The 27093-nt window shown below is 35.9% G+C and overlaps 2 protein-coding genes across 2 annotated transcripts in view; both read right to left on the bottom strand.

Annotated features, from left to right (window-relative positions):
* Positions 1–361: 361 nt before the first annotated feature.
* GCG (glucagon) lies at positions 362–12795 on the bottom strand. The gene is made up of 7 exons (XM_010016831.1): positions 12720–12795; positions 7397–7497; positions 6835–6996; positions 5983–6036; positions 4186–4323; positions 1894–2037; positions 362–865 (listed from the first exon to the last, which is right to left on the bottom strand). Exons 2-7 carry the CDS (start codon positions 7492–7494, stop codon positions 841–843), a joined length of 621 nt encoding a protein of 206 aa, XP_010015133.1. The 5' UTR covers positions 7495–7497; positions 12720–12795; the 3' UTR covers positions 362–840.
* A 7088-nt stretch (positions 12796–19883) lies between these two features.
* FAP (fibroblast activation protein, alpha) overlaps positions 19884–27093 on the bottom strand; it is a 39889-nt gene continuing 32679 nt past the window's right edge. The window contains exons 22-26 of the mRNA XM_010016830.1: positions 25879–25978; positions 22783–22847; positions 21828–21900; positions 21496–21569; positions 19884–20205 (exon numbers count right to left, since the gene is read on the bottom strand). Of these exons, the coding sequence (XP_010015132.1) occupies positions 20104–20205; positions 21496–21569; positions 21828–21900; positions 22783–22847; positions 25879–25978 (414 nt within the window). The 3' untranslated portion in view covers positions 19884–20103. The remainder of the gene's footprint in view (positions 20206–21495; positions 21570–21827; positions 21901–22782; positions 22848–25878; positions 25979–27093) is intronic.

The raw sequence follows: 27093 nt of genomic DNA, 5'->3' as shown, positions 1-27093 counted from the left end.
CAATCTTACAAAATTTGAAGAAATTATGTGTCAGTTTCCACTACTAATAGAGTCAAAGCTGTCCTGATTTTGCTGAGAAGCCAGAATTTATGCTAGTGAAGAATACTTGTCTGTCAGTCTCGTTTTCCCCCCTCTAGCTTCATCTTATGTGATTTCTTTTTTAGCTAGAGATAATTCAAAGTTCACACAGCTCTTGTCTGAGAATCATTATGGAGAAAATGTGACAAAACAAAATGTTGAGTTTGTTTTATCATTCCAAACAAACCACTTCCAAGATCTCAGTGACACTAAAATATTAGAATAAAATGAAATGGAGTGCGAAGAGGCACAACGGATATACACATGAAAAGTCAACAGAAAAGAAGCTTGAAAAAATTTATTTAAGGCTATCATTTAATATCCTTAAAGCTTAGCCTTTTTATAACAAAGGTTTTAAGAGGGATATTCACTTCTCAGGCATTTGTAACTGCCAGCCCCTTACAAATAACACATATAGTTGGTGATTGAATCCTTTGTTTGTAGAAGTCCACTTTTTAGAAAAATAATTTTATCATTAAATATAAATGGAGTTACTTCAGTCCTAATAAATGGAAAATATAGAGATATGGAACTTTCATTTAAAGCTGTTAAGATACCCATCCCTTAGACAGTAGGTTTTCCACATATAAACCTTTGGCAACACTAAACTATAGTACAATTATTCAATTATTTCCTGGCATGCAAGGTGACATTGTTTTGTTACACCGAATGCAAATGACAGAATACAGATTTCAGAATCTCTTAATAACTGGCAGTTGATGCAATGAAGATCTTCATTTATCCCATTTTTATTCTGCATTTTTACTGGTATTCTCCCAAAAGGTCCCTGGAAAAAAAGCAGCAGCAATTAGGACATATTACAAATCTCCAAAGATTTATGAAATATGTGTGGAACATATTTTTTCTGTTTAAGAGTTCGCAGATGTTAGTTGCACAGACCCCTCAATGCCTCTCTCTAATAACAGATTGAAAAAAAATTTCCTAAAGGAAAAGCTTTTGAATAGTTTCTAATATATTTTTTCATAGTTTGTTTCAATGCTGATCTATAAACACACACACAAAATACTAAAATGTTAATAAAACCTGTATTTTAACTATAGTTTCTAAATGTTTTTTGAGAAGATATTGGTTGTTTCAGATTTCCAAGATCAACTAATCATTTTGGGTGCTTCGGTAGTAGTCCAAAGACCAAAAGTAATTTATTTTTACAGAGTGGACATCCAACATTTTAAAAAATTTGGGCACACACATGTGCCTTAAATTGGCATTTTACTATTTTTGAAATGCTTTGTTAATGTTAACAAATAAATCTTAAATATTAAACTGTTCACAGAGCTCCCATAGAAAATGCTGCTTTGCCAACAGCATTTGCCTGTATACAGGCATACTAAAGCAGGGTTCTTAATTAGTTATCTATCAGGAACTCACATTATAGTACCCCATTCCCTAATGACAATCTACAATTTAAGGCGATGTTTTATATCACAGCCTTTAAAAATAATCAATTTGGTGTAATTTTACCAATAAATATTTCTTGATTTTATAATGCCTATGCAAAGGAGAGTTTTATTTTTCAGTAATTTAATATGACCTTACTTCTGGTAACATTCGTGGCAAACCTCCCCTCAGGTTACACAGGAAATTATTAAATAGATTCACCACTGATGGAAAATGCAAATTATATTTGGAAAGACTTCTGTGTCTTATCCTTGTTAAGCACTGTCTGTAACAAAGTTTGTAACACAGTCACAGGTATGTCTATAGTTAAGAGAAAAATTAGCAGTACTTTCTCTATGTGTGACAGATACATTTAAACCCACAATATATTATGAATAACAATCAAAATTTAGGCACCTTTGGGTAACTTTTGTATTAATCAGCCATTTTAGGAATTCTTTGGCAGCCATGTCATCAAGGACTTTGTTGATATCACTTGTGAAAGTGCCATCTGCATGCCTTCGGCCCATTTCTTCAGCCACAAAAGCTTTTTCTGGGAAACTTCAAAGGGAAGAAATTATCAATTTGCAGATCGAAATAAAGAAACTGTTTAAGAGGGCCTTATGATCTAATGCACTGCACATTTCCAGTGGTTTTAAGGAGTTAAGGGTTGAACCTGATGTTATGGCTCAGTTTGCACGTTTTATATTAGAACATCTTTTGAGGCATTATTTTCATAATAGAATAAAACATGGAAGTCTCCCTTTACCGTATGAAGATTTCAGATGAGTCTAAATTCCTTTCTTGCATTTTTGAAAAAGCCATACGTGCAAAAATGTATCTGTCTGAAATGCTTATGCCCAGCAGACTACACATCAATAAAACTCACAGTATATTTACTAAGAATCATTATTTAAGAAATATCACTACTAAAGCATATAGTCATATTTTCAGACTTTTTTTTTTTCCCCTGTTTCAATTGAACTCCAGTCCTAGTTACATACTTAGAATTATACTGCATAAGTGTTTAGATATTAAGAACAGCAGCTTTTTTGGGGGGTTAAAATAACTTAGTTACAGCACTGGTATAAAATTTGTATGCTTGTTTGCTGTACAAAAGCATTTTATATTTGGAATCAGATCCGGATTCTTGCACTATCCGTTTTTGACCACTGGAAAACCATTATGCCAAGAACCTGATTTAGAAACTTTCCTCTCTTGTTTCATCCCATTAAATATACAAATATTTAAATGGGTTCCATTAAGGTGGGCTGATGCTGAAGCACACTGCTCTGGGACCAATGACAGGCAGAGTAGTTCTTTTCATGCAATAATTTCAGGGAAGGCTATATACAAGTTTGTCCACAAATACTAAGTATTGGAAAGTAGAAGGATGGTCTACATTTAATTGTCTGTCTAGGTTTCTAAGCTCAGTTCACCACAGCTAGGTTGTATTTCTCTTACAGATACTGAAATACCCTATTTCTGCTTATGAAAATAAAACATGACAAAAAAAGAACTGCAAATCTCAACATCACTATGAAGTGGCACCAGCCTTTCCATTCTATATATATATATAGCTGACAGCTGACCTCATTTATTTAACTCTGTGTTTTCAGGAAATCATCATTATTTACAAAAGTTACTTCTACCTATTTAGTTTTCCTTGACTACAACACACAATCTTGTCTTACATATTGTATTTTATTGTTATTATTATTATTATTTTTATATGATGCTTACATAGTACTTTACAGCTGGTAGAATATGTAATCAGAGGATGAACTGAAATCCTTGCCCCGAAGAGCTTACAGTCTAAAGGCACAAATAAGTACAGACCAGGTAAAAATTGGGGAGTGTCATGGGCATGGTGCAGCTCCCAAAATGCAGAGTTGGAGACAGATGAGATAGAAGGTGTCTGCAGGAGATTGAAGGTGATGCCATTGTAAGTTTAAGACTAACATGAAAATAGATGTAAAGCCATGAGTGAGTACATAAAGTGAATAGACTAGAGAAATCTGCAATGAGTATGTGAAGAATAAGATACTAATGAAAGAAACCAGAGGCATAGGTAGGTCAAAACTGTGGAGCACTATGCCCAGGAAACTGTGAACTATAGCAAAAGAAGTAGAGTTGTCTTAAAAAGGAAAATAAGTCATAGTTGTGGGAAGTTGTAGTTATTTTGGCAGCAGCAACTTGGGGAGACTTTGTGGAGCATGGGGAGAGGAAAAGAAGTCATCAGTTACTGCTGAGAATGATCAGCTGCATATGGAATATAGCTGATGACATTGTAAAAATTTCATCTTGGAAACATTGCAGGGGAAAAGATGGACTGTGAAAGGGAAATAAAGAGAACGTAATTTAAGATGATGCTGACTTGAATCAACTCAGTGATAGATGAAGAGACTCTAAGCAAGGTTATATGAAGGGGCGAAGGTGGTAGAGGAAGTTACAGGTTTAGTTTTAGGTACGTTGACCTTCAGTATAACTTGACCTTTTGGACTGTAACAGCATAATGAACAGGTTGTTTTAATCTGTATTTAAACTTAATAATGTAAAGTGATAGCCTAACACCCACAGAATACCTTCTTTTGCAAAAGAAGAACATTAAGTACAGCAAGAATGATCAAAAATACATCAAGGTTTCATCAGACATGATTTCTAACCCCAAAAGCAAAGCAAAATTTAGTAATAGGAATGGATTCTTACTCTCTTCTTCCTCGTCCATTCACTAACCAAGCAATGAACTCTTTGGCAGCTTGACCTTCCAAATAAGAGGTGATATCACTGGTATAGGTGCCTTCAGCATGTCTTTCAAATTCAGCATGACGCTTGGAGATTGCATTGCTGAAAGAAGAGCAATACTGTAGGAGCAGACTGCATAAGGACTTTCTTTTTTCTTTTAACTTTTATTGATTTATATTTCCCACCCACCAGACTAGTATTTCTTATGAGAGTTTTTTTTTTTCACTTCTCAAATTACTTAATTATTTTTTTTTTCTTGGTAATATTGCAGTTCTGAGGGCATTGCCTGTGCTATGCAACACTCTTGTGCAGAGATGCCTGAACTAGTTCTGAACAAATCAAATCAGGTACTGAAAGCAATTATAGCTGCATTGTAATGATCATCTGCTAGATTAATTAGCTGTGATCAACAATCTGTATTGTATTATATAGACATACTTTTTGTTACCTCTTGTGTTAACCTGAAAATTTCCATTAAGCCACTCCTACCTTCATTTTCATTATTTCTTAGCCAGTCTGTTGAGACATAATTCCTTTTGAATTTGCATTTTGAATGTTTTGTGAACACCCTTTTAATCATCAATCTGACCAAGTGGTAATCTTGGAACAATGTCAAGCCTTATCACCTTCAGCTTAATAGAGAAAGACAACTGCTTTTTCCTCCCCTACACCTTATTGTTCTTCTTTCTCTGACATAGCACAAATTATGTCACACTGGCCCTTAGGAGAACAAGCTGCACTTAGAAGTAGATATATTATGGAATATATTCCACAAATAAGTTCCCTAGCTTTTGTATTTCAGAATTTGGTAATTTCTGTCTGATTTTCAGAGCCTCTAGATCTTTCTATAATTTTTTATCTTCTTGGGATTTCACCATTCCTCCTAATTTAGTACCATCTGCACTTTTTATCAGCATGCTAACTAGAGTTTTTGGAATGTTTTAAATGAAACATTAATTTTGTTGAGATATGCTGTTCCATTGAAGCTGAAACATTATTACAGATTTGTTACTGATACTGACAGTGTTTTGAACGGAATGATCTTTGCGATCCAGACTATGGTCTTTGGAATTTCTGACAAAAGGAAGAATTAACACAGTCATTTCAATCTGGTTAGCAAAAACGTGGGGTTTCTGTCTTATTTGTTTCAAATTTCCAATTTACCCAACACTCTCCAAAAACATTGTCAAGAAACAAAATTCTGGCCTCCAGCAGGTCTTATGTTCTCCTTTCCTGTAATGAGTAGTTTATGTAACATGGGACTGAGTGCTTAGGGCTGAGCATTGTATTGTGTTTTATCAGCTCTCAGCGAATTGGTGCCTGGCCATTTTCCTTTCATTAGTCTTCTCACTTGTTTTCTTTTCCTCAACAGAATTTTTTGTTGTTGTTTGGTGGTTTTTTGTTTTTGTTTGTTTTTTTTCTTCTTTCTTTCTTCTTGATATAGCCTTTTTATATACCAGGTTTTTCTCTTTAGGTTATTCTCTAATCAACTTTATTACTTGAAACGTCCTTTTCTGAAATCTGTTCTCATCCTGTTGCATTCCTCAAAGCCACTGCACACAGCTATAGAACACAGGTATAGGAATAAATAACATAGAGACGTATCTTCTTTCCTTTTAAAAAGCAGGTGAGATGATATCTTTTGATAGGTATTTCTTAGATTATGGTAACATTGTAAAGAATACTAGTTGTTTTCTTTCTTGTTTAACAGAAAATTATCTCAGAATCTTTTTGAGTAACAAGTTATGGCAACTAGAATACCTTGAGAGCTGGTCCGGAAATTTGTCATTTTCTTTGGCCTCCTGTCCTTGTTGGCTGTAGTGGAATTCCACAATTATTAGATCATTATTACCAATATATTGCAGAGCATGCATAAGATGATGAGATTTTATTGGTTATTATTTAAATATTATGATAAACAACCATGACCGATAGAGAAATATTATAAATAAGTTCAGGTTTATGGATTTAAATTGATACAATATCTAGAAATTGTTACCTTATTCTTTAAAGACTTCCTCAGAGATTTAAAAGCATTAGTATCACAGATTTGTTGATTCTGTGGGCAAATCTCTAGAAAAGAGGGCACAGACTTACATGCTCTTACATTATTCTTGCTCTCAGGTTGACAGCTTGTGTTTAATCAAAGTATATTTTCAAAAACATGCCAACAGTATACTTGTGATAGTGGTAAAGTATCCAGTGGTCAACAAAACTTTAAACCTCAGTTTCCTTTTCACAAACAAAACTTCAGGATTAGAGCATCCATAGACAGGAAAGTTTTATTAAGGCCTAATGGCCCAGACTTTTACATGATATTTACATATCTTGTTCCTATTTAACTTAATTCACTGAAACAATCTGTCCCAAATAGGCTGTCTTTTAGATGGTGTATCAGGTAATACTCACTCAGTTTATCCAAATCCTTTCGATGGATTTTGCATGTATTTCCCATTTCTAATACTATGATAAAATTATATGTAAACTTCCCTTAAGTACTTGAGGATTACACGTGGTCTGTGATGGGAAGTTAAAATCAAGAAATTGAATTCAGCTAGATTTTTATCTCTGTCTGTATATGGACTTCTATAGCAATGTGACCAAAATGCTTACCCATTTCTTTTAGTGCTCATTAACCATTGCACAAAGTCCTGAGCTCGTCTAGTGTCCAAGTACTTGCTGTAATCACTGGTGAATGTGCCTTGTGAGTGACGTTTCACTTCATTCAGCTGTCTAGATTCATCTAGTGGTTCAGACTGGGAAGCTTTGAATGATCTGTGAAAAGTGTAGTACTTGTTAATTGGCAATGCTTATAATACATTTTGCAGGTGCGTTGACTTCTCTTCTAAAAATACTATTTTAAGCTCTCACAGAGTGAAAGCAAGTGGCATATTGATCACTAGCTGGCTAGTAAATTGAATTAAGTTAGCAAATTCAATACTGCACAATTACAAGATCATCTTGGGTAACTAAGGCAGCTATTGTTTATAATACCAAAAATGTCTGTGCTATACTTTGCAATATTAAAAACTTTTGCCAGTTCCGATGGTAGCTGAAGTATTGTGAAATAGTATACAAAAAAAAAAAACTTTAAGTCATAGTATATTTTGCTTAAAACTGTAAGAAAACAAAGTTCAGCCCAAGTGTTTCTAGAAGTTTGATCTAAAGAATTTACCTTGATTTCTCCTCTGTATCCTGAAGAGGGTTTTGCCAGCTGCCTTGAACTATCATTAAAAGGAGCCCAGCAACAAAATAAATGCTTTTCATTTTCATTGCCTGTTGAAACAAATAAGGCAACAAGGAAATATGTAATCATCTTTACATATGTCTGAATCAATTACACTGAAAAGAGACATCATTAATGGTGATCTAAACTTGCAGATATTGAGACCCTGTAAGGTTGGGGTCTGTGTCCAGTGAATAGACACTGCAATGCCTTGGGTAGGCATTCAAAAGGTACAGTCTCTGCTCTAGTCTCTATTCTAGACTGCAAGGTGAGCTTAGAGTAGTTGCATCCTCACTTCTGTAATATGAGGATAAAGGTCTGTATCTCTTTTGCTCTGTGTTCTGCAGATTGCAAGCATTAAATCTCTCAATAATACTGGGTTTTTTGCAAAACTAGGGTATTTGCACTAGTTTCATTTTTTTTTCAGCTTATTTGCTAGAGTAAAAACAAAGCAAATCTTTGTCAAGGATACTGTTGCATTAGCTGCTCAGCATTCTTCTGGGCCTCCGCCCTCCTTTTAAAAGTTTGTTTTGAAATAACAGAAATTGCAGTAGTAGGCCTCTAGACTTAATAATGACTTATTGATAAGTTCAATTTCTTAGAAAAAACCAAACTACCAAGCCACACACCGGCTTGTGCTCAATTCATTACATGGTATGTCAAATTTTGCTTGTTGCACTATTGTCATAATACATTTATTTCAGCTTAAGGGCTTCCATTATGGGGCTATGTAGGATATAAAAGATATAGGGTATATACTTCATGTTAATGGTTATAAATCATACCAAAAAATACTGTATCCCAGATGTAATTCTTACTGTTTCAGGTCATTCTATTGGCTTCAACCATGTAACAGAAATGGCCACATTATTATATGTGTCTTCACCATGTGCGCTGTAATAACTTGACTAGTCTCATGGACTTTAATGTGAGATTATTCAGTGTAAACCTGAGTATTACAGTCTGTACAAATGCTTTGGTGGTCCACAGCCAAATCCCTTACTTGCATTAATGATTTGTTTATTCATACAAGTAGTATGGTTATAGATTTTAGTGAATAGTCACCAATGGGAATAAGGCATTATCTATTCCCTTAATTATGTGTGCTACCATTTTCATTACGTAATGTAGTATTATTAGTCTGTTGGCACATGGTGCCCTATAGGAAAAACTCTGTTGAACAAAGAAATGCTATTCATTTTAGGCTCATGAAACCCTGTGCAAAAGGGACTATGAGCAGCTAATGACTGATAGACTCAAAAACACTTTAAATAAACAGGAAGTGAGAGGAAATCTACTTACAAAATTAATAAAAATGATTTTTAATTCTTTGGATCACTTAAATTTATGGAATGAATATGTAGAAAGGGAAGTGAATTTAAAATTTAGGTAGGTAATTTTGACCTTGATAAAGAAATTGAATATGCTATTCATTCGATGGCAAATGCTCATTCACTGAGTGATGAATAGTAAATTCTAACTTTAAAAGCAGTATGGATCACAATATTAATCAGCTGTAAAGCAACAGAAGTTGCAATGAGTTCACATCAGCAAAATGTCACTGGAAATAATTTCATCATGTACTTGGCCTGATACTTGTGTATTTGAAAGAGCCCTTCTGCCACCCACGACACTTTCCTATAGAGTTTTATAGTACAGTCCGAAAAACAAAGGGACATAGAAAACATGAGTACATTGAAGTAAAGTGGTAGATGGCAAAGTAAGACCCAGTCAAAAAGCACCCGCCCCACTAAATGTAATCTGTGCTGAACCCCTCCGGCTCCACTGAAGGGGTTACTGATTGAAATTCAATGATGTATAAAAATAAGGCAGTCTGAGTAAAAACATATCTGTTCTCTATTTTACTGTGTTGTCACAATAGGCTGAATTTAAATATCCTATGGCCTGGAGGAAGCTGTAAGAAAGTTATGAAGGAATGGTGTGTAGAGAAGGTGCAGGTTACTTTGTCTTGAGATTTAGGGTTGGCTCTGCACTGAGCAGTGAAACCAGGAGGGCGAGAATAGCTATAGATGAACATCACTTGAAAAGTAAACTCCTGCATCAAAAACCTTACTGCCCCAGTAGTCTGCCCAGTTTCAAAGCAGGTTTTCAAGAAATCTATTTCTTCTGTCTATTATAAAATAACTTATATTTGGAGCTGCGAAGCTTGACTGTTGGCAGGTATTTTACCAGTGGTGTGGAAGAGTGCATTGCTTCTGGTACACTGATAGGCCTAACTTTTAAAAGAATCTTAATGAATAATATAAATGTTTTACTAGAATAAGTCAGAGGCAGTATCAAAATACTTAAAGCAATCAAAATATTAATAAGATCTTAAAACAAGGTAAATAAATCAATGAATATGAGATTTTTGTTTATTGGACTATAGTGCAATGGAGTCTATTTCCCTCTCTCCACCAGAAGCCACTGCCAGTGTTGCTCATTTTTTCATCAATGTGAATAGAGACTCTTTTCTGCCTTCTGTAATGTCTTGATATATGAAATTTGATTCCTACACTTGCACATATCCTGCTATTGTACCAACAAATACCATAGTGGCCATCTAGTTAGTCCTATTATATCCCTAACTATAGTATTGAACACTCTTTCTTTGGAGCTGTAATTTGGTGGTGCAACACTGACATCCAATGTCTATCCCAAAGAATGCATAATTTCACATTTTGTAGGCTTCCAACAATGGAACAAAAGCTCTGCCTATTCTTTGGGAGATGACACTGCTGTGGTTATAAAAATGGTTTGCTTGTAATGTAGTGACCCCCATGCTAGCTGATATGGCTGCAAATTAATTAATTCAGATACCAAATAGGGTTTGGTTATTGCACCATACATAAATAAATTTTCCCTGATTAAGAGTATGCTAGCACTTTGGTATAATTTACTTAACCTAAAACGCTGAAGAAAAACAGTTTACAGCTGCCTGTAGCTTTGTTAAACCATGATACAGATTAGACATAAACCTAAGTCACTGAGGGGGAATGAGAGGAAAAGTCTAGTCATTAATCCAGCCTCCTTATAGTAATACCAGATACCAAAGCTATTATTTTGTGTGAAATTTGTAATCAAACACATTCAAAGCCCACTGTAATCAGTAAACAGATTGTTAGTGATTTCAATATATCATGGATCTAACTCTTGTGCCTCAGTCCCATACAGCTTTCAGGTGTGGACAGTCCCACTGGCTACTTTATGACTTAAGAATATGTTTAAAATTAAATGCATGTTCAGCTTCACAAATTTTTCAGAATCGAAACCTGGGGAGATTACTAACAAGAAAAATGTATAAATACATTATTTCTTAAATTAATACACTTTCAAGTAAGAGAATCATTATTAATGAAAAAAGCATTTTCAAAAGGTATTAAACTTCTGTAAAATATGTTCTTTTAAAAATTAAGAATCAATTTTGTTTGTTCAATGTTTAGTGCTTGCTATTGGTAACCCAAACCAGTAACAACATTTTTCTGACAAGTTAAAGAAGCTACAGTATTTAAAGAAGAAATTGTTATTTTATTCTGAGGAACCCAAACATGTTTTGTAGATAAAAAGAGATGATCAGCAAGATTATATTTGTTTAGTTTATTTTAGCTAATCAGTTCACTTCCTGATCAGAATAAAGATTTTATTTGCTCTACATTATTCAGGTCACCAGTAGATACTGCTAATAAAACAGATTCCCATCGACATGAAACTGTTTGCAAATAGCAATTATTTCTAATTATAAAGAAATAATTTTTGCAGATATATGTATTTTACATCTAATTTACCTAGCATGCTATAATGCCTCGTGGAAGCTTCTATAACATATAATGGTTCTGGTCTAAGGATTTCCATAGTAGGATGGAAGACTAAATTAAACTTTACACAGTAATCACAGCAAGTACTGAAAGGCTGTAATTTTTACTTTTGTGCTATAAAATTTCCCTTTCAGATTTTACAGTGATATGAAAATAATAGTTACTTGAGACAAACTAATCTAAAAGTTGGGCAGTGGAGTGGCAATCTCTAGAGTGGTGGAGTGACAATCTACCTTGGAGAGTTTTAAATCAGTGACTGTATAAACCCACTTAATTTGTTTGCATTCTGCTAATTTAATCCCTGTTGATTCAAATTCAGGCAGTATCTGTAAGGAGTGAGTATTTTTAAATTCATGTTCATTAAATATTTCTAGAGGAGATACTAAAGGAGATAAAAATACAAAACTCAATAATTTATCTCATGTTGAAAGTCTTACTACAATGCACGTCTTTCATGTTCTCATGGTCAATCTTCCTTTCTTCAATTGCTTCTGCAACCCAAACAGTTGATTTCCCTTTTTTGGATAAGTTTCTGTTGAACTATTCAATACATTAAAAGATTTAAATGATGATGTCATTAACTCCAAACATCAGTGAGTATAACCACAGAAGAAAACACCAGTTTGCCAAAAGATCCTGCACCTCTATTGCAAACTTTGGGCAATACAATTCAGATAATGCACTTAGCCTTCTCAAACAGATTGTACAGTTAGTTCATATAAATCTTACCTTTTTATACTTTGAAGTGATATGTAGCAGTTGCAGAAAGAGCTGCTACTCTCTCTTCTGGAACTATGGCAAGCCTTGAGGATCCCGAGATCTGCCTAGCTGCCTCTTTTGCACAGACTTATATATATACTGTTCAGCTCTAGTAAGCATTATGAGAGTGCATCATTGCTGACAGTTTCCTTATTCAACTTAAAAAAAAAAGTCATCATATTTGCTATTCATTTCATTTGATAATTTTACAAGCAATTTCACACATTCATTCTGCTTACTTTATGACATCAATGCTAACACGGATTTGCAGAAGGAGTGAGGTAGCAATGTCCAAAGAAGTAAATATCAAACAGAAGGGCATTAGGATGACAAACAGTGAGCTTAAGGTGCCTGGAATTAAGGCAACAATTTCTCCAAATTCTGATTCGATGCATTTAACATTTAGAATCCCAGTCCTGTTGATATCAATAGCATCAACTTTTAAACCAATTTTAAATCAAGGTTTATATATTTAATGCACAGTTAACAATAACCAACATAATTCCCCCAAAGCCCTTGAATGATTCTTCAAATAATCTTGTACCAATATAACAAACATGAAGAGATGTGAAGTACTGCAGTGATGGCTACCCACTATGCAAAGCCTAGCACAGGTCAAATCTAACAAAAATATCTGATTACCCTTAGATGTAAAATTCCAACTTTGCAAATTCTGCTGTATGAAAATTCATGTCCACTTAAGAACTGTATGCCAAACATTCATTATAAATTGAGTTTCACACTACAGATTTATGCAAGAAAAGCCTTTTGCTCTAGTCTCCATTCCCTACAAGGACAAAAATATCCAAAACCCAAAACAGATTTGAGCTGTGTAGCTGTGTATGTTCTATGCAACTATTGTCAGGGTCCCAAACCATTCAGTCATAGGGGCAATTTCATAGCTGTGCTGGGGAAGCACTGTTCAGTCATGTGGTGACCACAGGGAGGAGAGATTGACACAAAGCTTGTCAGTGGCTGTGGCAGCTGAAAAAACCTGCCAGTCAGAAATATGGGTCTTTTATCCTGTCTATGAAGCAACAAGTGAGATATCCCCCTTCAAGAAATTCCTGGAGAGGTTTTCCTTTACAGACTTTTTCATACATTTAAAATGCAAAAGGGCATCAAGAGTGAAATATTATTACATATGTAAGGTGCTAGGCAGTCCAGGAGATATATTAAATATGAAGGACTCCACCTTGATTTTCAGTTCTGCTCAGTAGAGGGTCTGGAATCACAGTGAACATCTCACTGAACGTTAATGACAGCCTATGCTCCAGTCTGATGTGGCCTGTAGCCTAAGTTGTGGCAAAAAGCATACCTATTACAACAAACCCTTTTATTTCCCCAAACACTGCTCCATGAAGCCAGCAAAGACTCTTCTTCAGTGAGAGAATTTTCTGCTGGCTGACCACAGCCTGATTGGCATAGCCCACAGGATACAATTGAGGCAGCTTATACGTGTAATAACTCTAGTGTTAGAGTGGCAAACAAAATTTAATGGATCCTTTCTATAGCTCTATCCTAAATACCTCACTGTAGTATCACAGTATGGACTTAGGGAAACACTGTCTCACTACACAGTACAAAAAATAATTTTTAAATATTTTTTTTCTTGTGTTAGTGTAATAGTGTAATTTTTTTCTGCTCTTGGATCCACTTACTGAGATTCAGGGTGTGTTTTTGTCATTTCTAGCTACAATGCAAGTGTCTACTAATGCTGCTGCTGAAAAGAGCACAGCTTCTGTTCCTCTCATCGTTGCCTTCTGTCTGTACCTTCAGTCATTTCTTAGAGCCTTATTTTGCCTTTTTATTACTTTCCTTTTTAATTACTACTTCTTTTCCACATGGTCTGATCCCCATATCCTCTTTCTTCCTGCTCTTAATTGTATTTTTCACATCTGTTCAAAGTAATGGATTCCCAGTCATTGATTGGTATAGGATAAACAAACTTCCATGCATATTTGTCGAACTTGGCTTTTCAGATTTTTTTCTCTGAAACGACCAGAATTACCATCTCCATATACCAACCTAGGCACACAACTGTGTAACTTGTAAGAGGTGGTGCCAAAGGAGCCAAAGTAAGGCCTGGAATCAACCTTATACCCAAAATCTACATATTTTCATGAGATGCCTATTTCACTCAGATACTTTTTAGTTTTTATCTCAGAATTACTTTTTAATTTACTTTCCATTTAAATTTTATGAGCGTTATATAGGGGATTCAAAATCACGGTTCAAATATAAGTCCAGCTCTAAGTATTGGAAGGCATTGTCTCTCCGGGAAGTTAGTGAGCTTTGCAGCTCTGCGGGAGAAGACAGGCTGCCAAGCCCTGCAGTACCGCGACGGGACAGCAGATGGTGATCAAAGGGCCGTGTAGACCTTTTTTTTACACGAGGATGACACATAGACGCTTGTTGAAATGGACTGCTACAATTACCTCACTGCATGTTGAGTTAAACATACGTAGCTTTGAAACAGGCAACATAGAATGTAAGACAGTATCATCCCCTCCAGTAAACAGGCAGTACTATTTGTACTGTTTATCTTGATTTCAGAAAAGAAATGTATGAGACACAGCAGTTCAGTGTACCTGTTAAACAGGCTGTATCATCCAGCAGGTCATCTAGAATCTAGAAGGTGATTGATTATTTTTCAAGTGATACACAGACAACAAAAAGTACATGAAAGAAGTGAACTGCCATCAAGAACAATGCAACCGTCAGTTGCCATAACAATATATAGCAATACATATTTCAAGAGCACAGCAAACAAGTTACCAAACAGAAGTAGCAAATAGTAACTAGTGTATGAAATATGAATATGTATTCATTCTTTTTTCTCTCAGATTGTAAAATACAATAGTTAGATGGCACCTTTTGACAAAATTCAAAGGCAATCTCACTCTCCTCTGTATTACTGTTCACATATGAGACAGTACTTAAACTGAGTCAGAGACAGAACCTGAAAGTTGACCTGCCTTCAGGAAAGTTTCATCTTAATCTTTTTAATGATTCACTTGAAGTCATTAAAAGATCTTTGAGTTCACTGTATTTGGAGTTGATCAAAGTTTCCTGCACCATGGTGTCAATACCAGGTAATGGCTGCTGTTAAGGACAGTATACTGCACTCACTGGACAAAAAATCTGTGGGGAAGTTACAGAAGAGGTAAAATGAGAAGCAGAATTCTTACCAGCTGCACACTGAACTGCATGCTCTAGGAGTAACAGTTCCAGTTGGCATGGCTTCTCAGAAAAATAGGACCAATGTATTAGTAATAACTGGCTAGCATACTCTGAATATCATAATTTTCTGGGATGTTTCTCTTGTCTCTTTTACTGTTGGTACAAGGAAAAAATAATTTAAAGAGTTGAAATTGTCAAGATTTGAACAGTTTAATGAATTAAGAAGTTGCTGACTTTCAAAAGTAAAAAAGTAAGAAAATGCCTAGCAAATGCTTTCAAAAAAGTGAAACCCCCGCATTTTACTGTGTATTTCTTCATATCGTATTTGTTGTTATTATATTATTATGCTATTATACATTGCATATCTAAAGAACATGGGAGGGAGGAGGATGTGTCTTGGGGTATGACTACAGGCCCACACCCTTTATTACATTGCACAGAAAGCATTCTTTCACTAACTGTGTAAACCATGAGTTCAGGGCCTGTGCAGCCTCTTTTATTTTCCTATCCTCATTACATGATAATCAATCAAAAGAGTCCTGCATTCTCCTTCTGAGAATTAGTGCAACATATAAAGAAAAAACATATGTGTAAACACATACATATATAAAACATGCATCATGTTAGATACGTACGTGTGTGTATACATTACACACACAAACGTGTGCATATGTATGTATACAACTCCATGGCTACACTTTGGAGATTAAGAATGGCTTTCTGAAATGGTGGATTAGTTCAGGTCTCTAAGCCTTACCACAGCATGCAGCTCCATGCTCACTGCCATGGATTCAGATGGGTTTGTACCTCAGGAAAGACAGCTGTTGTAACTATGCTGTAGCCCACACTGTTTCCTCACTAAATTGGAATTGCTCCGTTTGAAGTCAATGGAGCTGCATCAATTTGCGCAAGCAGAAGAGCTGGCCAAGTCTGTACTAGTTACTTATATTCTGAGAAGACAATGTTCATAATTGAAAGTAATACCAAATGCTCTAGCAAATAGTATAAATTATCCAGATTAAATATAGAGCTTTCAAATGACTCTATAAAATGCTCTAAACAGCTGTTTCTTGTAATTGGAACTGACTGGCAAACTGAAAAGTATTGAATGTAGTCTGAATTTGAGTTGATATCTGAGTAAAATGAGTATAACACTAACCATATTCTGGTGCCTGGCTGGGTTTATACTTAGTTTCTACTAATGGTGTTTTCAGGCCTTTTCTTTTTTGCAGCTGCAGTAATCCTGAGTGAAGCAAAGCATGTAGCTCCATGTTTGAGGTGTGAAGATTGCATGTTCACTGATATGCACAATTTGCACAGCATGAATGAGGTAGATAATAAAAATAGGTTTTTGGGAATTAATGGTTTGGAGTGGAACTACTGGTTTTCTACTATTTATGTACACTTCAGTTCCCAGAATAAAGCAGTTTTTGCCTTGCAGCTCTAGCTTTATTTTACAAAAGCTAAACAGATTCGTAGTGGAAACAGACTTGTAAACAACTCTACCTGTGGCTATTTATCAAGGGCCTGTCTACTAAATTCAGAACAACAACATCCCGTCTTAAGAACCTTGTATACCTATTTATACGACAGATATTCGAAGACAAAGTTTCATTGTCTGAAGTGATATTTTGGGGTACTTGAAGTGTGAGAGTCTCATTTGAAAGAGAAAAGAAGACCAGAAAGTGCTCAACATTTTCTGAAAACCAGATCCTCTAAAATATTTGAAATTGGGAAGAAAATCTTATCATGAAAGCTGTAATTTCTTAGTTTCATAATAAGTTGTGTCCCAGTGTTGGGTCTTACATACCATATTCTATGTCTGCTGTATAGATATATATATACATTTTATTCATATGTAAGGCTAACCCTTAAACATATTTTTGTCAGCTTCAACTCGGTTTATTAAGACAAGCCCTTTCATCTTGAACCGTATTTAAGCTCTGTTACAGAAGAGCCTATATAGTAGGCTAGATTAAAAAGGGATGGGGCAAATAACTGTCAGTGAAAATTTGTGGTGATGCTTATAACATGGGCCATGATTGTAGACAGCAATGCAGAATAGAAAGTTTTCTTTCTAGATAAGAAAAGGCTCAGGAGGATCTTATCACTGTACGTAAATATCTGAAGGGACAGTGTAAAGAAGATGGAGCCAGGCTTTTTTTGGTGGTGCCCGGTGACAGAACAAGAGGCAACAGGCACAGACATAGAAGGTTCTGTCTGAACATAAGGAAGCACTTTTTTACTACGAGGGTGATTAAGCACTGGCAGAGGTGGCTCAGAGAGGTTGTGGAGTCTCCATCCTTTTAGATATCCGAAAACCATCTGGATATAGTCCCAGGCTACTGGCTGTAGGTGGCCCTGCTTGAACAGGGAGATGGGATGACCTCCAACGTTCCTTTCCAGCCCCAACCATTCTGTGATTCTATGATACTGCAGGGGTAGGTTTGAAGTGCTCTGCACCATTTCTAATGAATGACTGCAATATTACCTGTTACACGGTTGGGGTTTTTTGACACTCACTGTATCCTAGGATGTTTTCCTGCAGGACATCAAAATACATGATTGCTCAATCATAAAGCTTTCAGGTTAGACACTGCTCCAGCAAGTCAGTGTAAATGTCACACTCTGCTGAAGACGTATTCCCATTCTCTGGCAAGAGCACTGTGTAAGGCAAATAAATTAACAACATTAAAAAAAATGAAGCAAAACTGACAGCAGCATGATGCACTTATTTTTTTCATGCTTTATCCTCACAACTGTTTTGTAAAAGCCAAGGTAAATGCTGCACAGTTTGGAAGATGTGTTCTCTGATTGCCTTAGGAAACAAACAGACATAAGGGCAGATTAATAATGAAACAGCTAATGCATCCCTTGGAAAGAGGTACCTTCTGTTATTTTATTTGACACATTTTCATGAAATGTGCCTCATTCCAAATACTTCCAGAAGCTTCTGACTACAGACCTGTGGGCAGGGTGTGAACAACACATTGCATAATTTTATTAGTTATAGTATACACAAAGGGCCAATTTTTCTAGCCAAATTTCCAGAATTTATAGGATTTTTGGAAGTATAAATAGAAATAAAGCTGCAGAAATTTAAAGAGAACTTAAAATACTGAAATTTATGGGAGACTGATACCATGCATTTTTGAAAATTGCTCTAGGTTCCCATTGACATAGTAAGGTATCTAAAACCTTTAGGCATCTGGGATAAGAGTTTGATTTTTCTCTCTTTCGCCACATTTTTGCAATGGTTTCTGTGGTGTTCTAAGAAATTGAGAGTTAAATCTCAGTAATTTCAACTGAATTATATTCCTTATTTGTAAAATAACCACATTACTGAGACTACTGTCGTGTGCAGCAAATGCACATAGGACCATATAATCAACATCTAATTAGCCCCACTTCATGTTATATTTGCTTAATGTTAACTTTGTTAGAGCTATAATTTTTTCCTTTAACCATTATAGCAGTTGAATTTTAATTACATTACCAACAAAAAGCTCATTAACATCACGTAATTGGCAGCATTTCCAAAAAAACCTGAACTAATTGAGTATTTTCTGAAGACTTCCCATCAAAGTATAATTTAACCATTACAAACAGCTTGGCAACTACATTTACATAAAGATGTGTCTGAGGAATGTTCTCATGTGTGGAAAATCAGATTTGATATTGCCATTAACAAAACGAAGGAAGCTGTTATATAGCAAATCACTTCCACATTTTAATGATTTTGGCTAAACCCCATGTTTTTGTCAAGAGGGTCAAATGAACCCCTTGGTTTTCCACAAAGAAGCAGCACCCAGTCTCTGACTGACAGTTAGGAAGCAGCTTGCTTTGTGAGAAGGCTACTCCACAGTCTTTTTCAAGTTATTCTGTACTCTCACTGGCTAATAGGAGATTAGATACTGTCTTAAACAAACCATGGTTCTTATGCAGTAGGTCAACTCAGAATTTTTTAAACATGTGACCAGGGAATACTTTCATTTACAATGGATCTGTTGCTAATTATCTTGTTCATATTTGTATATTGTGACATGACTGATTTGATTACTAACCAAAAGAATACAATCCAATCACTATTAGCTTCTAGCATTTTTAAAAGACTCCCTAAAATAGTTTCACTGGAAACATAGCAAAGAAAGCCTGCATAATCCTTTGATCCTTCCAGTCCAGTCTGGGATGAATGACATTGAGATTAGTTTGAATGCCAAGGTGGTGATTAAAAACAGGCTAATATGGCTCACATCTTCTGAATACAGGGAGAAAAATACCGAGATGAAATAGCTACCATGAATGTCTCTCTTTCATATTTAAACCTGAACACTGAGAGTTTTGCAGAATGAAGATTTCAAATAAGAGTTGGATAAAATTTGAACACAGCATTCAATAGTCTCAATAATTATCCAAACTTTATCTTTAAATATTGTGTGTTCCTATCCCTGCTTGGATTCTTTCCAAGAAATTGGAAAGAAATTTTGTGAAACTGGTTCTTGTTAAGATGCTAATTAGGTACTTGCACTGATTTCTTTGTCCTTTCCCATTTTACAGTTGTAGTTAACAAATGCAAGCATATTCATCTGGCAGTGTGCCTTTGCAACGGACCACCTATCTTTGGATTACAGAACATAAATTTAAGCAAGATGGCAATAAATGCACATGGCGTTTTACATTCTGGTTTTATTTTTTCTATCAAACAGGTGATAGATGTGCCAAAACATGTATTAGCATAACATTTGCTAATATACAATATCAAAAGTGGACGTAAACATTAATTTAAAGCTTCAAAGTTTCTGTCATCAATTCACCTGAAAACTACATAACCTGGGTACTGTTATCATTGCATTTTCCCAGAGATGTATCAGATGCCTTGGCATGTTCTGAATAGTCTACTCATTCTGACAAAGAAAAACATCGTTTGAGGAAGTGGGTCATATGTATGTAGAGATGTTTGCTGGAAAGGCCTGGAATTCCATGGTTCTGGTCAGTATACCACTGAAAAAGAAAAAAAAAAGCACAAAAAACCCCATAAACCCCCTATGTTATGTTTTCAATTCTGCAATAGTTAATCAATGCAAGAACTTTATTTTATTACCATATAGAAGAAAGTGGATGCCTCAAGAAAACTGAGGGACTTGCTACTCTTCTTTCTTTTCATCACTTTCCAGTATGTTCATATTGCTGAAAAGAAGTTTCTAAACCTTCTGTAATCTAGGAGTAAGCATTACTGCTTCAGTACTGACAAGTCATCTGTATCAAGTCAGGCAAAAGAGCTTTGAGATGCCCTTGGGGATGAAATGGCCTTGACCTGCTGAATGGCCTTGGCAGTAAAGGTTACAGTCTCGCTTTGGAATACTGGGCTCTAAGCAACAACCTTTCAGCTACATGTTGTGGAATTCTGTTCAAAACATCCTGCATTACTTCAGGGCCATGAACATTATGAATCGCGTACTGTAAATAAAAAGCATATAAATTCTGCTAACTCTTAGAAATAACTGACATTCCCCCATAGCTGACCTAGAATGACTACAACTGTATACAGTATTCCAGACACTTGAGAAATAACCATGGTTTGCTAAATATCAGTGAAGGAGACAGAAAATGTGGAATACACAAAAGGGCCTATAAACCCCAAGTACAGAGGGATCCCTGTATGATCCCTTTCTGGGGAGTTCATGGCCCTGGGAAAGTAGACTCAGGCAGAAGGCCAGTGTATTTGATAGCAGCCAAACACTTCAGTCATTAGCTCTGAGAAAAAAGGTGCAGAAGGAGAGTTTAGCATGTAATTCAGAACTACTTTTTTCTTGCTCATTCCTCATTTATAAGCTCTAACCTCTTGCCTGTGTGTTTTTCTCTGCTTGCACCCCAAGCAAGTTTGGTGGAGAACTTGTGTATTTTCTGATCCTGGCCCCAGAAGCCAGCTCCTTCATCTTTCTCTCTTTACTAGCTATCACAACTTTCACAATGAGTCTGGATTCTCACTCTTCTCCCTGGCTCATTTTAAAAGCCTCAACATTATTCTTGACAACAGAGAAATCCTGCTAGCATCCAAAGGGCAAGAAGCAAAAGGGAGGCAGGGTGGTGGGGGAGAGAGAGAGCAGGGGGGAAAGCAGGCAAATCATTTGAAGAAGGAATTGTTTATGAAGAGTAACAAAAGCACTAGCAATTGACAGGTTTTGATGCACGTTCAGTAGAACTGGGTTCTTAAAAACATTGCCAAATATCAGATAAGATTATTGATAAAGCTATAAACCACTTTTCAAAATGAAAAAGTCCGTTATTTACCATTGCCTGGAAATCCACCTGTGCATTAACCAGAGCTTTTGCGATTTGTGCTGAGTTCTGAAAATGTACATTATCTGAAAAAGGAAAAAGAGAAATTGGCTGTTGAAACATGTAAATACCGCAAAGCAGAAAGTTATAGTGCATTAAGTTGTGTCCACTAATTATCAAGTGATATGGTTGACATTACTAAGAACGAGTAAGCATCTTATGTCATATGGAAATCTACCAAAGATCTAAGTACTGACCCCAATCAAAGGCATAGAAAGATGCTTAATGTTTTTCAAACAAAGTGATTCTGGCTCTGTATTTGTACTGCCATTTGCAAACCTCACCATCTGCTGTTCCATGGATGAGAAGATACTCTACGTTTTGGAAATTCTTTGCTCTTGCCATCACAGTTGAATTCTGTTGAGAGGCAAAATGAACAGTTCAGCAGCTTCAATTTAAACCACTCAATCGCAGAGCTGAAAGGCTTTTGTCACCTAGTAGAACAACAATCAAAGAGTTGAACTGGTATGATAATGACAGCAATGACTTCATACCAATCTGAGATTATAAAAGAAACCGTATATATTTAGTGCCTTTTCTAAGGGCCAGTTCATGAAAAGCACAGCAATAGCCATTGTGTCATTCCCTGAATGTTATAACTCCTGGGCAGATCTACCAGATCTACCAGGGCAGTTTGGTATTGAGCATTTCTGTTCTTTGAGTTGGGATGAAGAACAGGAACTGAGAACAGGATCCAAAATCTTTAATAGGTATCTGTCCATTAAGTTCTTTGGGCATTAATTCAGTCCTCTCTGTACGCAGAGCTGGTATGTGCACTGCTAGAGGAAGCTATAGACTTCTTATCAATGTGAAGAAAAGAAGACAGGCAACCTGTTCCTCATAGGGGAAGCTGTTCTGACCATTTAGTATGCTTATGATGTTATTGTCAGAGAGCTACATTTACATGAAGCAGTTTGCATACCACGGCTAACAGTACCAACCAAAGCCTTATCAACATTTTAACCTCTCTCACAAGTTCTTCCCTAGGCTAATGGTTTGCATTGGCAGAACTGCCTGACTTGTCCAAGTGAGAAAACAAGGATCCTTCAATTTAGCATATTCAGGGTTTATAAATAAAAAACTGCAAGTAACTATGGAGATATGAATTTCCTGTAGCTTAGCTGCTACAGGACTGCCACCATGAGAGCTGGCAGGTCATCTTCTTTCTTCACAGTTCTACTTGTCCATGGAAGTGTGATTTAAGTTTAAGGCAGATCAACACAGATAGAAAATTCTCACCTTGTAGTGCTCAAGATTATCGGACTCTACAGGAAGACCCATAAATCGTTCTGTGTAGATAGATGCTGTGATAGTAAAGGAGAAAAAAGCTATAGATAATGTACAGATAAGTTTGTGCCTTCAGTGACATGCAGCAAATGAAATATTGTTTTTTTTTACTGTATCTGTTCTGCTTGGTTTCCTCATAATACACCAAATTTAAACATATTTCAAAAGATCAACTATGAAGGTTAATTAATAAATGTCCTCTAAAACGTCCTTGTGGAAATAGCAGTTTGATACTTTTCTGTGGAACCAACAGAAGGTTTTGTGGATAAAGGTAATTATCTGATATTGCTTTATGCTATCGGGTTGAACTCCAGAAGTCAGTTGAATGAGCCAAGAAGCCAATAAAGAAGCATGGTGAAAAGATGATACAGCCTATTTTTGACACCTTAAAAAGAGTTTAGCAGAGCAGAATTCCAGCCTCGGATGTGTATGTATAACTACAGTAAAAATGGGCATATATGGTGTCCTGTTCCTACTGAATGAATATACGCAGGAATCAAGAGAAGCAGGAAATGATACAGTTTTGCGCTGAAAAAGTGGTGCAATTGCTGTTCAGGTCTCTGTTCAGTTCCTTTTCTAACTACGACAAAGACTGTTAACAGATTTGACAAAAGAAATGTGAATAACTGAACAGTACCACAAAGAAATCAGCAGGCAAAGCTATCTTTGAGCTGCCTGGGTACTTGCAATTTATCTAAGAGCTGTTATGAAAATTTGTGGAAAACTGATGCAGCAGCTGTCACTACCAGAACATTAGTTTCTTTATGACCTTGCCTTGAAAGAGCAACTGACACATATTGAGCAGTCAAGCTACAGTATTACAAGAATTTTATTTATTTAACAGAGTCAGGGCTTTCTGACAAAAAAGAGCTGGAATATTTTCCTCCCATAAGAGAGGTGATGGCCATTGTAATCCATAAGGAATTGTAACTGTCTACCTTATTGTCCAGTTTGGCACACTGCATTAGAATAATTTTATTAAAAAGTAGAAATGAGAATCCTCCCAGTAATGGAAAATGACTCAATATACTCATGTTCCCATGTTTTGTTATGTATCCTTTACATATGTTACCACTGAGAGCTAAGAATGTGTACTGCGTCTCCCAGATTAGTGAACTAAGGCTCCTGAAAATAATTTGTAATAAACTAAGTACAAAAAAAAAATCTAAGTAGCCTATATTTTATGAAAATCCTTTATCATTCAATGAAAACAGAAAATGTGCAATATCTGTTGTCAACACAGTGTCAAACAACCATATTGGGCTTAAGTCTTCAATAAAAGAGACTCTTTTTGAATGGCTGGCATTTCTACAGTATTCTGAGCCAAATTCTCCACTGTTCTACCAGTATAGCTACAACAAGTCCACAGAGGTCAGCAGAATTGCATTATAGTGACTAAGTGGAAGATTTGGCTTGTCAATTACTAAGGAAGAAAAAGGAGATAAATTGCAAATTTTAATAAAACAGTCACAGATCTAATGCTTTTAACTATACATTGTCCCCCGGTGCAATTTCCCTTGCCATCTTGTAACTGTTAGCTGCTATTAACTCTGACACAAAATGGAGGTGAGTGGGAGGGTTCAGAGAAAAGATTATGGCCCAGTCTCCGATCTGTGCATCTAAAAGAGAGTGGGACAGAATTTAGAAGCTCTAGGGGCCAGTATATCCTCTGACATACCAATACTACTTAGAGACTCAAATATGTAGCATACTGTAGTTTTGCCCCTACCACAGTTCACTCTAATGTTAACATGATTTGTTTGCCAAAACTTATGACTCACAACTTCCTTCTGTTTCCTTCCTTCCTTAGTGGAGGTACATTTGCCTGTTTGGATTTGACAATGTGTTTTTAGCAAGATTCTTTAACTCCCTCCTGAAAATTCATCTAAAGTAAAGATAGCAATGGTGTGGGTCTAATCTACCTTAACTAAAAACTTACTTAATTGAATTTTTAAATTTTGGACAAATGTTTATAAATCTTTTATTGAAGGACTTCTGTAAAAACAGTGTTTTATGCCTGCATTCTGGAAATAATTTTGCAATCATGAGTGAAAATGTCTTAAAAAAATCTTGATGCCAGTGAAAACATGAAGACTATGCTTCCTGTGTCATACAAATGTTTTCCCCTTTGTTTGCAAAACACCATAAATACAAGGAATGTCTGTGCTAGCAGTCAGGGAAGGAATCTTTCCCATTTAACCAAAATTTTTTCTCATAACCAAGACTTCTTAGCAAACGACCATATGCTAAGTAAATGTGTTCAAAGTGCTACATTTTGCTCATTGAAAACATGCATGCCATGATTCTTTTTTACACTAAGGTTCCTTTACACCATGCCAAAAGCTTAACAGGTCTGCAAGTAAGCATGAGTTTTGCCTGCTTTATTCACACAGTAAGGCCCTGGGAGTATAATCCCAGAGTTGTTTCCTCTGAACAGTTTGGAGCCTAAGTCAATAAACATAAATAAAAATATGTTTCATAACACAACAACACAGGAAGTGTGGCTGAGAAACATCTAAGGGGAAAAATATTGAATTTAAAAAAAAATAAATTACATCAGACACAACTGAGTCCCTCTCTTTTCCACTGCTTTTGGGAAATAACTTTGCAATCATCAGAGATACTGATTCCTGACAGAGATAATTTGCAGTATATGAAGCTGAAGAGCACTGTGACACCATTACTGGCAGAAAAATAATTTCAGCTGTTTCTGAATTCAGTACTACTGTTTTAACAGGATTTTTAGGGAGAGCACTCCTGAGTATAGCAGTTTATCAAGAGGGCTTTACGCCCTTTGGGTTTCAGATGTGCATATGGAATTATCTGGGCATACCTTCTATGTGACAAAGTCTGTTCCAAACTGCCAGTTGCAGTCAGTTATTCTCAGCAAGGAAAACATTAAACTTAAGGTCCTAAGAGTTTTATGTCTAGGTAATTGCAATTTGCTTTAAGTTTCATATTGCCAGTCTCCTGCAATGATTTAATTTACAAAGTCATTAAATGCTACATCTTGCTTTCCAAGTCAGTATTTATGACAAGTTTCCATACCATAATATTCCCAGCTGGAAACAGGAGCCACAGCCATTCCGCACTTAAATACTCCACTGCCAGATCCAAGTGCCAAAGAAGTTACATACCCACCATAGGACTAGGGAGAAATCACATAGAGTTTAAAAGAGTTGGTAAAGTTTTGGTGGTTTTTTTTTTCTTAATTGAACTCACACAAATAAATTCCAAAGTAAATATTTTGCTTTGAATACATGGAGGACAAAGCAACAAAAGCTTTTTATTTCTTTCATTTACTTATTTCAAATGGATCTGATGTTATTTCCTGTGAGACAGATTAGACAATTTTATTGAATCACTTCTCTTTTGTTACTTCTTCAATGCTTAATACAGGATACTCCTCTCATTACTGCTTAGAATCATAGAAAAATTTAAGTTGCTACGGTCCTTCAAGGTAATCAGTGCAACCTCTATCTCAAAACAGGGCTAACCATATTTAAATGAGGTTGATCAGTCACATCCACATTACACAGTCTTTCTAGTAGATCTGATTCAACACTGACTGCTCTCACCTTATTTTTCTTTTCCTAAAACCGAAAGAAATCTTACCTTGTGGCAACTTGTGTTCGTTGTCTTCCATCCTTTCAGTATGCACGTCCAAGAAGAGTTACAAGTTCTTTCCTCCCTTAACAAACTCCCGAGCTTTTGCTAATGATTGGCATATTGAACCAACCCCATCATCAGTACTAATAGGCTCAGCTAGCTACTTGGGAACTTGAGGTTGAAGCAATTCCTCCCTACTGTCTGCCACTTATCCTATTATTTTCTGTCCCGATTCCTCAAACTGTGACCCAGCAAGGAAGAATAAGTTCAGAGCTGGAAGTTAGGGAAAGTAGTAAGTATACCTAGGTATGAGAATAGATCAGTGCAACTGTGTGGGGCTAGTTGATGAGACAGGGAAATTCTGTAAATAAAAAGCATTTTGTTTGGCTGACCATAGGATGTGGAACTGGGGTTGGAAAATAATTTATAAGGTCTTTCAGAAATAATGGGTTACTGTTTACTTTAGAATGAATGGAAGGGTAAAAATATGGGGTGTGTAATGAAGAATTCTGAAGATTATCAACTTCATCAGTAGCACATGAAAGACTATTAAGCATGTTTTTGTAGAAAAATGTTAGTCCCTCCTTCCTCTTGACATTCCAGCTTGAAATGACAGTGAGGAATATGCTAATGGAGCAATAGTATGTGCAATTT

The sequence above is a fragment of the Nestor notabilis genome, unplaced genomic scaffold (assembly GCF_000696875.1).
Source record: "Nestor notabilis isolate BGI_N333 unplaced genomic scaffold, ASM69687v1 scaffold11106, whole genome shotgun sequence".
Lineage (NCBI taxonomy): Eukaryota > Metazoa > Chordata > Aves > Psittaciformes > Psittacidae > Nestor > Nestor notabilis.
Note: the sequence above shows the minus strand (reverse complement) of the source record. Positions and strands in the feature narration are given on the sequence as shown.

Excerpts from the sequence above, each read along its gene's own strand:
- GCG (XM_010016831.1), bottom strand. The coding sequence starts at position 7,494 with ATGAAAATGAAAAGCATTTATTTTGTTGCTGGGCTCCTTTTAATGATA. Across the intron at positions 6,997-7,396 it reads GATACAGAGGAGAAATCAAG|ATCATTCAAAGCTTCCCAGT; the intron begins GTAAATTCTTTA and ends CACTTTTCACAG. Across the intron at positions 866-1,893 it reads AATACAAAAGTTACCCAAAG|GGACCTTTTGGGAGAATACC; the intron begins GTGCCTAAATTT and ends CTTTTTTTCCAG.